At 44.3% G+C, this 11,654-nt stretch overlaps 2 protein-coding genes across 2 annotated transcripts in view; one reads left to right on the plus strand and one right to left on the minus strand.

Annotated features, from left to right (window-relative positions):
• Positions 1-9,926, minus strand: part of LOC115473575 (baculoviral IAP repeat-containing protein 5-like) — a 48,655-nt gene extending 38,729 nt beyond the window's left edge. The window contains exon 1 of the mRNA XM_030208649.1: positions 9,655-9,926. Within this exon, the coding sequence (XP_030064509.1) occupies positions 9,655-9,789 (135 nt within the window). The 5' untranslated portion in view covers positions 9,790-9,926. The remainder of the gene's footprint in view (positions 1-9,654) is intronic.
• Positions 9,927-10,250: 324 nt separating this feature from the next.
• On the plus strand, positions 10,251-10,780 carry LOC115472376 (histone H2A-like). Its single transcript, XM_030206624.1, has one exon. The coding sequence runs from the start codon at positions 10,273-10,275 to the stop codon at positions 10,705-10,707; it is 435 nt and encodes a 144-aa protein (XP_030062484.1). The 5' UTR covers positions 10,251-10,272; the 3' UTR covers positions 10,708-10,780.
• Positions 10,781-11,654: the final 874 nt, after the last annotated feature.

Consider the following 11,654-nt stretch of genomic DNA (forward strand, 5'->3'; position numbering starts at 1 on the left):
TAGGAATTCCTCGTTCTCCTTTAGATAAGCACACAATTTCATGGAAGGTTACAAATACTAGATGTTAGACTGAGTAATCTTTCTTGGCAAAGTAGACTCCTTGTGACCCTGGGTGACTTACCCCAGGTGCAAAAATTAGATTACATAAGTATTCCCATACTGGGAAAGACCAAAGGTCCATCAAGCCCAGCATCCTGTTTCCAACAGTGACCAATCCAGGTCACAAGTACCTGGCAAGATCCCAAAAAAGTACAAAACATTTTATACTGCTTATCCCAGAAATAGTGGATTTTCCCAAGTCCATTTAATAATGGTCTATGGACTTTTCCTTTAGGAAGCCGCCCAAACCTTTTTTAAACTCCACTAAGCTAACCGCCTTTACATTTTCTGGCAACAAATTCCAGAGTTTAATTACACGTTGAGTGAAGAAACTTTCTCCGATTCGTTTTAAATTTACTACAGGATACTTCCTGACATTTTTCTTGAGTCTGCCCCCCTTCAATCTCATTTCATGTCTTCTAGTTCTACCGCCTTCCCATCTATGGAAAAGGTTTGTTTGCGGATTAATACCTTTCAAATATTTGAACGTCTGCATCATATCACCCCTGTTCAGGTCAGCAAGTCTCTCCTCATATGTCTTGTAACGCAAATCCCATACCATTTTTGTAGCTTTTCTTTGCACCGCTTCAATTTTTTTACATCCTTAGCAAGATACGGCCTCCAAAACTGAACACAATACTCCAGGTGGGGCCTCACCAACGACAGAGCGATGGGGTCTGATGGGATACACCCGAGGGTGCTTAAGGAACTCAGAGTTCTTTCGGCTCCGCTGATGGACCTATTCAGTGCTTCCTTAGATACTGGAGTGGTCCTGGCGGACTGGAGAAGGGCGAATGTGGTTCCTCTGCACAAGAGTGGAAGTAAGGAGGAGGTTGGGAATTACAGACCTGTCAGTCTGACCTCGGTGGTGAGTAAGCTAATGGAAACGCTTCTAAAGAGGAGGACTGTGAGCTTTCTTGAACTACATGGAATGCAGGACCCGAGGCAACATGGCTTCACTAGTGGCAGGTCGTGTCAGACGAATCTGTCTTCTTCGACTGGGTGACCAAACAGTTGGATGTGGGAGGGGTGCTTGATGTGGTATACTTGGATTTCAGCAAAGCCTTTCACATGGTTCCGCACAGGCGACTGATAAATTGAGTGCCCTCGGTATGGGACCTAGAGTAACAGATTTGCTCTGAAAAAAAGGATGTCATCAGTGGAGTACCACAGGGATCTGTCCTAGGGCCGGCTTTTTTAAACATCTTTGTGAGCGATATTGCGGAGGGGCTGTCTGGTAAGGTTTGTCTCTTTGCGTATCATACTAAACTCTGCAACAGGGTGGACGCTTTGGAGGGTGTGAATGACATGAGGAAGGACCTAGCGAAGCTAGAGGAATGAACCGATATTTGGCAACTAAGGTTTAATCCCAAAAAATGCAGGGTCATGCACTTGGGTCTGAAAAATCTGAGGGAATGGTACAATATAGGGGGTGTAGTGCTTCAGTGTGGGAAGGAAGAGCGGGACTTGGTGGTGATTGAAAGCTTTAAGGTCGTCACACACAAACAGGTAGAAAAAGCGACCGCCAAAGCCAGAAGGATGCAGGATGCATAAAGAGAGGCATGACCAGCAGGAAAAAGGCGGTGATAGTGCCGTTATATAAGTCTCTGGTGAGGCCCCATTTGGAGTAGTGCGTGCAGTTCTGGAGACCGCACCTATGGAAAGATATAAACAGGATGGAGTCGGTCCAGAGGGCGGCTATGAAATTATTAAGTGGTCTTGAATGTAAAAATGATATGGACAGGCTTATGAACCTCAACATGTACACACAGGAAGAGAGGAGGGAGAGATAATACATGATAGAGATGTTTAAATATCTCAAGGGCATTTATGTACAGGAAGGGAGCCTTTTTCAAATGAAGGAGAACTCTGGAATGAGGGGGAAGAGGGAATAGGCTTAGGAGAACCTAAGGAAGTAGTATTTCACAGAAAGGGTGGTGGAGTCAAGGACTGTTCCAGAACAGGAAGAATTAGGGGTTACAGAGGATGGGTCATATGGCCTTTATCTGTTGTCATGTTTCTGTATTTCATCGCATGCCCCCTAGTCCTAGTATTTTTGGAAAGCGTAAACAGACGCTTCACATCTACCCGTTCAACTGTACTCATTATTTTCTAGACCTCTATCATATCTCCCCTCAGCCGCCTTTTCTCCAAGCTGAAGAGCCCTATCCGCTTTAGCCTTTCCTCATAGGGAAGTCGTCCCATCCCTTTTATCATTTTCTGTAGATAGAATGTATTTGGATACAGGCAGCAGATGATGTTTTGTATATTCCTGAGAATCTAGCATGTGATGTTTTTGTTCTTTCCTGAGAAAGTAGCAGAATAGCAGGTGATGTTTGTACATTCCTGAGCAGGTTCACGAGCTGTTCATGTAGAGTTGTTCTTGTAAGCAATGCATGATCATGGTTGTGTAAGCAAAATGTAACCAATAGTAATGATAATACATGTAATATCCATGAATATTCATAGAGTATATAAGAAGGGGATTGACTCCCAAATAAAGAGTTTTTTGCCCAGACACACGAGAGGAGAGTTATTTTGCAACATCTGGTGATCCCCGACGTGATCGGTGAAAACGTGACGTACTTACTACGACTGGAACAGTCAGCGCGCCATTCCTTCTACGGAACACTGTAAGTATGGGGGGAAATTTAACATCATCACATAAACAACATGCACAGGAGCTATATACTATAACGCAAAGATATGGTTCCTCCCGAAATCCAATAACTCTTAAAGATATAGAGCGTTTAATTGAGGAAATAGTTTGTCAATGTCCCTGGTATCCAGAGAAGGGATCATTCGATCCTCAAACATGGGAAAAGATAGGGCAGCAGTTTCGTTTAGAGCCTAGAGTTTCGACTCCTATATTATTGACTTGGAGAGAGATATATTCTACTATAGTAATTCTCTCTTCTGGATTGACAGGCATTACTAACGAAAATATATCCAACAAATTGCCAGGCAAGACCTGGTCTCTTTTACCTCCCGCGACTCTTGGACCTACACCTTCTCCTCCTTCTTGTCGGCTGGCCACCGATATGGGAAGGGAAGAGCAAAACAAAACTCCTGACTTTACTACTACTACCCCTAATAAACCAATTGAAAATATCCAAAACAACAACGCTAATGATAGCGTTATTATTACCAAAACACCAAAGAGCGTAGAACGACCTAGTTTAATTCAATTAGGTATACAGCAAGCACGAAAAAATGGTGAATTCATTTGGAACGATGATCTATGGGATAATTCGGAACCTAATCCTAATTTATACCCAGTTACTAGAACTACAACAATAGAGGCAGGGAACGAAACACATCATGCAGAATGGACTGCTCTACCTTATCAAGTTTTGAGAGAATTACGTAGAGCTATCGTAGAATCAGGTTTAAAAAGTTCATTTGTTCAAGGCATGATAGAAGGGATTAGTAACGGTTACTTAATGACTCCAAAAGATTGGAAAGACCTTTTCCGTATGCTGTTAACTCCTGCGCAATATGTAGTGTGGGATAATGAATATAAGCAAGCAGCACAACTTATCACTGGGACTAATTTGGTGCCTGATCAAATTTATGGATCGGGACCATTTTCAACCCTTGATATGCAAATTCAACAAAACGATACCTGTTTTCAAGCCATAGGCACTTGTATCTTGCGAGCATTTAAAAGAACACCAGAAGGGAATAAACCAACAAAATCTTTTGCATCAATTAAACAGGGTGCAACCGAATCTTACCTTCAATTTGTTAATCGATTGCAGGAAGCTGTAACTAGGCAAATTGATAATCTTGATGCGCAAACAGAGTTATTGATTAAATTAGCCCAAGAAAATGCAAATTCAGATTGCAAAAAGGCATTGCAGACTGTAGCTCATCGCCCAGGAATTACTTTAGCAGATTTATTGAGCGCATGTGCAGATGTGGGGACTCATGGTTATTCTATGAATTTGTTAGCAGGAGCTATACAAAAAGGTAATAAGCCACAGGGGACGTGTTTTAATTGTAAGAAACCAGGACATTTTCGAGCTCAGTGTAGAGCCCCAGGAGGGGGTGCCAACTTTGCAAAAGGACCTTCTCGACCTTCTCGAAAATGTCCTCGATGTCAAAAAGGATATCATTGGGCCAATCAATGTCGCTCTAATCCAATTAATTCCACACCGCCACCCCCAAAAAACTTTGCTCCGGGTTAACTCCTAACCTCGGTCCAAAGGGAGTGCAAGGGTCTTTTGCTCATAGTACTACTGCTACACAAGGTAGTGCAGGAATTGACCTTATTGCAGCGGAATGTAAAACTGCCATCTTACCTCATGAAGTTTTGGTATATAATACTACCTTTAAAGGACCCATTCCAGCGGCTACTGTAGGTTTAGTATTACCTCGCTCCTCTGCATCGAAGGCAGGTATTCATGTTATCCCTGGAGTTATTGATGCTGATTACACAGGCATTGTTAAAATTCAAGTATGGTCCTCATCACCTTTAACAATTTCTCCCGGGGACTCGTGGGCACAATTAATTATTTTACCATATTTTACAGCACCTATTCCTTCTACTGTCTCTCGTACAGGGGGCTTTGGATCTACGCGACAGGTAAGTGCAGTTTTAAAACCGGTTTCTAATGCACGACCCACTGCTCAATTTTTATTGCAACAAAAGCCCTTTGTTGGTATATTAGATACCGGGGCGGATGTTTCTGTCATAGCTTATAAACAATGGCCTGTGGAATGGCCCATTGAAGATACTTCACATGTGACAGGAATAGGGGGAACTCAGTCAGCCTCCCAAAGTTCTCAATGGTTATCTATTACATATCCTAACGATACCAAGGTTCTAGGACATATTAAGCCCTGTATTTTACAAGTACCCTTTAATTTATGGGGTCGTGACCTTTTGGAACAATTAGATGCATCATTGATCCTACCTGATTAACAGTTCATAAATATGTCTTTTTCTCTTCCTTTGGAATGGAAAACTGACAAACCTGTTTGGGTAGAGCAGTGGCCGATTACCAGAGAAAAACTGTTGATTTTACATCAATTGGTGGAAGAACAATTACAATTAAATCACATTGAGCCTACCAATTCTCCATATAATACTCCGGTATTTGTGATCAAGAAAAAATCCGGAAAATGGAGATTTTTACATGACCTACGAGCTATTAATGCGATTTTAGAACCAATGGGCCCGTTACAATGTGGTATTCCAAATCCTAATTTGATTCCTTATGATTATCAATTAGCTATTATAGATCTGAAGGATTGTTTTTTTTCAATTCCTCTCCAGGAAAAAGATTATAAATACTTTGCTTTTTCTGTACCTGTTTACAATAATGCACACCCTACTACTAGGTATTGTTGGAAAGTTTTGCCCCAGGGAATGTTAAATTCACCCACTATTTGTCAATACTATGTTCATCAAGCCTTGCAACCATTTCGTGCCTATTTCCCTCAACTTTTGGTATATCATTATATGGATGATATACTAATTGCAGGGATAACTCTTCCCCCTTCTTGGAAATCTACTTTAATTTCTATCTTGGCCTCCTCAGGATTAACAATTGCCTCAGAGAAGGTTCAAGAAAAGGAACCCTATTTATATCTAGGTTTCCGTATGACTAAAGCTGCAGCCCAACCTGTCGCTCCTCATCTCAATTTACAGTCTCCCACGACATTACATCAATTACAAGAGATTTTAGGAAATCTCAATTGGTTACGTCCCTACTTGAAACTTCCTACAGAATTTTTACAACCCCTGTTTCTCGCATTAAAAGGTCATAAAACACCTGCTGAATTAATTACACTCACTGCATCGCAACAAACAATTCTGTCACAATTGGATCAAATCTTACAAACAAAATGGACAGATAGACGAGATGCATTTGCCCTTTTTTGTTTTTGCGTTCTCAAAGACCCCACCCACCGACAACCGTTTGGTGTCTTATATCAAGATACAACTCCTCCGAAATTGATAGAATGGGTCTATTTACAGAATACTCTCCATTCTACTATTACACAATGGCCCCAGCAACTAGCCTTGCTGATTACTAAAGCTCGAGAGCGAGCAACATTCATGACTGGTTTCGACATTCTTAAACTCATCATTCCTCATTCTTTGTGGCAGTGGGAAAAAATGATTCAGTTCTCCGACGACTTGCAATTTATTTTAGCCACTTATGTTGGTATTATAGATTGCCACTATCCTAAAGACCCTCGCATACAGGGCACATCCATTTTGCCAATCACTCTTCATGATCCCATTTCTTTACGTCCACTCCCTACTGCTCTCACCGTCTTTACAGATGGTAGTCCCACTCGTGGGGTGGTTACTTGGTACAATCTGAACAAATGGCACGTCAAATTTACCTCTCCACAAACCTCTGCTCAACGTTCAGAGCTTGCTGCCATCATCCTGGCTCTTTCTTTATTTTCAGATCAACCACTGAATCTTATTGTTGACAGTCAATATTGTGCTAATCTTGTCCGTCGCATGCCCGACAGTTATGTATCATTCAAAATGGATGCCTCTTTTTATGCTTTACTGTTAACCCTCCAAGGTTACTTGGAGAATCGCCTTTCTTCTCTCTTTATAGGTCATATCCGCAGTCATCAACCTTTTCCTGGTGGTCTGTCTGAAGGGAATGCTCGAGCGGATCGCCATCTTCATTTTTTCTCCACAGCACACTGCAGTCATGAACTTCATCATCAAAATGCACCTAGCCTAGCTCGCCAGTTTCAAATTTCTTTAGAAGAAGCTAGAGCTATTATCAAAAATTGTCCACAATGTTCCTTTTCAGCTCCTACTACCTTTTTTCCTGGAGTTAATCCTCGTGGTCTGGAAGTTAATAGCCTCTGGCAAATGGACGTTACTCACTTTCCCCCTTTTGGTCAATGGTCTAAGCTTCATGTGGTTGTTGATACTCATTCTGGATTTTTGTGGGTCACTGCACAAAAAGGGGAAACTACATCTCATGTCCGCTCTCATCTTCTCCAAGCTTTTGCGGTCATGGGTGTTCCTAAAACTCTCAAGACAGACAATGCCCCTGCTTATACTTCCACCTCCTTACAGGAGTTCCTGACCCTCTGGCATATTGAGCACCTTTTTGGTATCCCCTATAACTCCACTGGTCAAGCTATTGTTGAACGTGCTAATCGCACACTGAAAACTGCTTTAAGTAATCTGACTACAAAAAAAGACGGTATTCTCCGTCATAGAGTAAGCATTGATGAATGCTTAGCACAAATCCTTTACACACTGAATCATCTCAATCTCATCAATAATCCTGCTACAAAAACTTTTTCTTCCTGATTTGAACAACATTTTCGTACTCCTGCCCCACCTTTATCTCGTCCTTTGGTCATATACCGACAACTACCTTCTGATCAGTGGAGTTCCCCTGTGCCTCTCCTTACCTGGGGTCGTGGTTACGCTGCTGTTCAAACAGATTCTGGCCCGGTGTGGATTCCAGCAAAGTGGGTGAAACCTCATGTCGTGGCATCAAGGTCTTCACAACCCAATTCCCAATTTCACACTCACCCTTCAAGGACCGCAGATGCAAACACGCAAACGGTCAGTGACTCGTCAACCTAATGCTCCTGTTACTTGGGGACAAATTAAAGCCTTGAGTCAACAAGCTACAGAGACTTTAGAAAAAGCTCATATTGAAAAGACTGATGATAACTTCGTAGTGGCTATTATTGCAGCGCTTAATGCTAATTCCATTACATTGCTTCTACTGTGTTGTTGTTTGTACATACCTTGTGGACAGTCACAATTACTTCCCACAAAAAATATTTGGGAAGCGTTTGCAATTTCACTGAACCAAACTGATTTCTGTCTTTCTCATCAAAAGGCAGTTGGAGAAGTTTTGGCAACTTGCCTGATTCCAGTATGTCATGATCCTAAAGATATGCAAAATGATACTTGGTTTTATTCACAGCTTCCTGTTAATTCATCCTATCGAAATGCTTCTTATGAATACCATAATTGGGGAACACAAACCCTGTTGCCGCCTACTTTGGCAATGCATGTGAGAACCAATCAAATAGCTAGTATCAATATGACATGTGCTCGTATGGTTAATTGTACCCGATCAAATTGTGTTAATTTTGGACCAACTTTGTTAAATTGTAGCTCCTACGAAAATGTTTCATATATTTATAAATTTACTCATTTACCCCCTGGCTGGTTTTGGTCATGTGGAATGTATACCTTTAATTATATTCCAGCTAATATATCTGATGGTACTACATGCTGTCTAAGTCGACTCACTATGGTACTTCCCAGTAAACATATTTTATTTTCTAACTCCTCACATATGCGATCCAAGCGTATGACCCTTGCTGCCAATTGCAATGATAATGTTAAATTTCTGAGTCAAACTGAATATCTGGCACTTGCATTTTCATTAATAGGTGTCCCTGCATTGGCAGCGGCAAATGCAAAAAATATTCGTGAATTAGCCTGTTGGGCAATTAAATCAATCAATGCAACCTCCACTGCTATTAGTTTACTTAATGCTGAGCAACAGCAATTACGTCATGGAGTTTTACAAAATCGAGCAGCCATTGATTATCTTTTATTACTTAACCATCATGGTTGCGAAGAGTTTCAGGACATGTGCTGTTTTAATTTATCTGACAATTCAAAGGCCATTGACAAACAATTAGCTTTCCTACGGAATTTAACTACTCATATTACTATTCATAATAACCTACTCTCTGATGTATGGGATCAATTGTGGCAATGGATCCCTTGGACCTGGCTCCGCCCTATTATCCAGTATTTAGTCATTGGTATTTTGTTTTCACTATTTTTTGCTGTTGTATACAATGCATTCCTAACCTTTTTTCTTTATGTTTTCCTCGTCCATTCGCTCCAACACGTCACTCTGCTCAATATGTTTATAAGCTATTACAAACATCTCCACCTCCATCTCCAGCTGGCACACCACGGAGATTTCATTAAAAAAAAAAAAAAAAAAAAAAAAGGTGGAGATGTAGATAGAATGTATTTGGATACAGGCAGCAGATGATGTTTTGTATATTCCTGAGAATCTAGCATGTGATGTTTTTGTTCTTTCCTGAGAAAGTAGCAGAATAGCAGGTGATGTTTGTACATTCCTGAGCAGGTTCACGAGCTGTTCATGTAGAGTTGTTCTTGTAAGCAATGCATGATCATGGTTGTGTAAGCAAAATGTAACCAATAGTAATGATAATACATGTAATATCCATGAATATTCATAGAGTATATAAGAAGGGGATTGACTCCCAAATAAAGAGTTTTTTGCCCAGACACACGAGAGGAGAGTTATTTTGCAACAATTTTCATCGCCCTTCTTTTCACCTTTTCTAATTCCATTATATCTTTTTTGAGATGCGGTAACCAAGCCTCATTTTTGTTTTCCATTCCTTTCCTAACTAACATTCTATTTGCTTTCTTAGCCGCAGCAGCAGAGCCACAAAGGGCAAAGAAAGTGCAACACATGATATATAAACTGTAGTAGAGGAAGGTGGAAGATAAAATCCTTGAGTCCACGTTCCCACCGTTACCCCTCTTACCCTGGCCGGGGTACAAGCACAACCCTCGATAAAGGGCCAATTGCTGTACGTTCGGATACGAGAGTCTAAGAGATAAAGGCGCCATTGCTCCGGGATCTCCGAGTCCCCCAGTGAAGCGAGCGGGGCTTTTAACATCTGGATCAAGGTAGAGCCCCTTCCCTTCAATTGAAAAAGCCAAGAAAGGTAAGGCCGAGTCGGCGGTTAGAACAGCGCCCGCGCGCGCCTTCATTCAAAGCTAAAGGCGCCTAAACCGCCCAGGCTCTGAGCGGAAGCTGTCGCAGGGCGCTCTGGGATCAGTGGTCCCGGCAGTCGCAGGCTACGGGCATTGTGGGCTGCGCTGAACTACCCTTCCCGGCAGCCTCGGCCCGATTATCACGTGCTGCTCGCTGTGTTCAAATCCTTAGCGCTGCGCTCGAGGCTCAAGGCGGCTAAACCGCCCAGGCTCTGAGCGGAAGCTGTCGCAGGGCGCTCTGGGATCAGTGGTCCCGGCGTCCGCAGGCTGCTGGCATCGTGAGCGGCGCTGAACTACCCTTCCCGGCAGCCTGGGCGTGAGGATCACGTGCTGCTCGCTTGTGTTCAAATCCTTAGCGCTGCGCTCGAGCTCCTAATTTCACAGCCATGTCTGGCAGAGGAAAGACCGGAGGGAAGGCTCGCGCCAAAGCCAAGTCGCGCTCGTCCCGCGCTGGCCTGCAGTTCCCCGTCGGCCGCGTGCACCGCCTCTTGCGCAAGGGCAACTACGCGGAGCGGGTGGGCGCCGGGGCCCCGGTGTACTTGGCCGCCGTGCTGGAGTACCTGACGGCCGAAATCCTGGAGCTGGCGGGCAACGCGGCCCGGGACAACAAGAAGACGCGCATTATCCCGCGACACCTGCAGCTGGCTGTCCGCAACGACGAGGAGCTGAACAAGCTGCTGGGCGGCGTCACCATCGCCCAAGGCGGCGTCCTGCCCAACATCCAGGCCGTGCTCCTACCTAAGAAGACGGGGGGCTCGGCCGCGCCCACTGCCCACCCCAAGGGCGGCAAGAAGATGTCGCAGCAGTCGCAGGAGTATTAGAGGGGGGAGACCCCCAACACAAAGGCCCTTTTCAGGGCCGCCTGGCGCCTCCCCGAAAGAGCTGACTCACAATGTGGGCACACGAGGGAGGGGGTGAAAGGATGCTTAAAGGGTGCTGGGGGGAGGGGGTAAAGGATACTTAAGGTGTGTTGGGGGGGAGGGGGTAAAGGATACTTAAAGGGTGCTGGGGGGAAGGGGTGAAAGGATACCTAAGGGGTGCTGGGGGGGAGGGGGTGAAAGGATGCTTAAGGTGTGCTGGGGGGGAGGGGTAAAAGGATGCTTAAGGTGTGGTGGTGGGAAGGGGTAAAAAGACACTTAAGGTGTGCTGGGGGGGAGGGGTAAAAGGATGCTTAAGGTGTGTTGGTGGGAAGGGGTAAAAAGACACTTAAGTTGTGCTGGGGGGAGGGGGTGAAAGGATGTTTAAGGTGTGCTGGGGGGAGGGAGTGAAAGGGTGCTGGAGGAAGGGGTAAAAGGACGCTTAAGGTGTGCTGGGGGAGGGGGTGAAAGGATGCTTAAGGTGTGCTGGGGGGAGGGGGTGAAAGGATGCTTAAGGTGTGCTGGGGGGAGGGGGTGAAAGGATGCTTAAGGTGTGCTGGGGGGAAGGGGTAATAGGATACTTAGGGTGTGCTGGGGGGAGGAGGTAAAAGGATACTTAAAGGGTGCTGGGGGGAGGGGGTGAAAGGGTGCTTAAGGTGTGCTGGGGAGAAGGGGTGAAAGGATACCTAAGGGGTGCTGGGGGGGAGGGGGTGAAAGGATGCTTAAGGTGTGCTGGGGGGGAGGGGTAAAAGGATGCTTAAGGTGTGTTGGTGGGAAGGGGTAAAAAGACACTTAAGGTGTGCTGGGGGGGAGGGGTAAAAGGATGCTTAAGGTGTGTTGGTGGGAAGGGGTAAAAAGACACTTAAGTTGTGCTGGGAGGAGGGGGTGAAAGGATGTTTAAGGTGTGCTGG

This window comes from Microcaecilia unicolor, chromosome 6 (assembly GCF_901765095.1).
Source record: "Microcaecilia unicolor chromosome 6, aMicUni1.1, whole genome shotgun sequence".
Taxonomy (NCBI): Eukaryota; Metazoa; Chordata; class Amphibia; order Gymnophiona; family Siphonopidae; genus Microcaecilia; species Microcaecilia unicolor.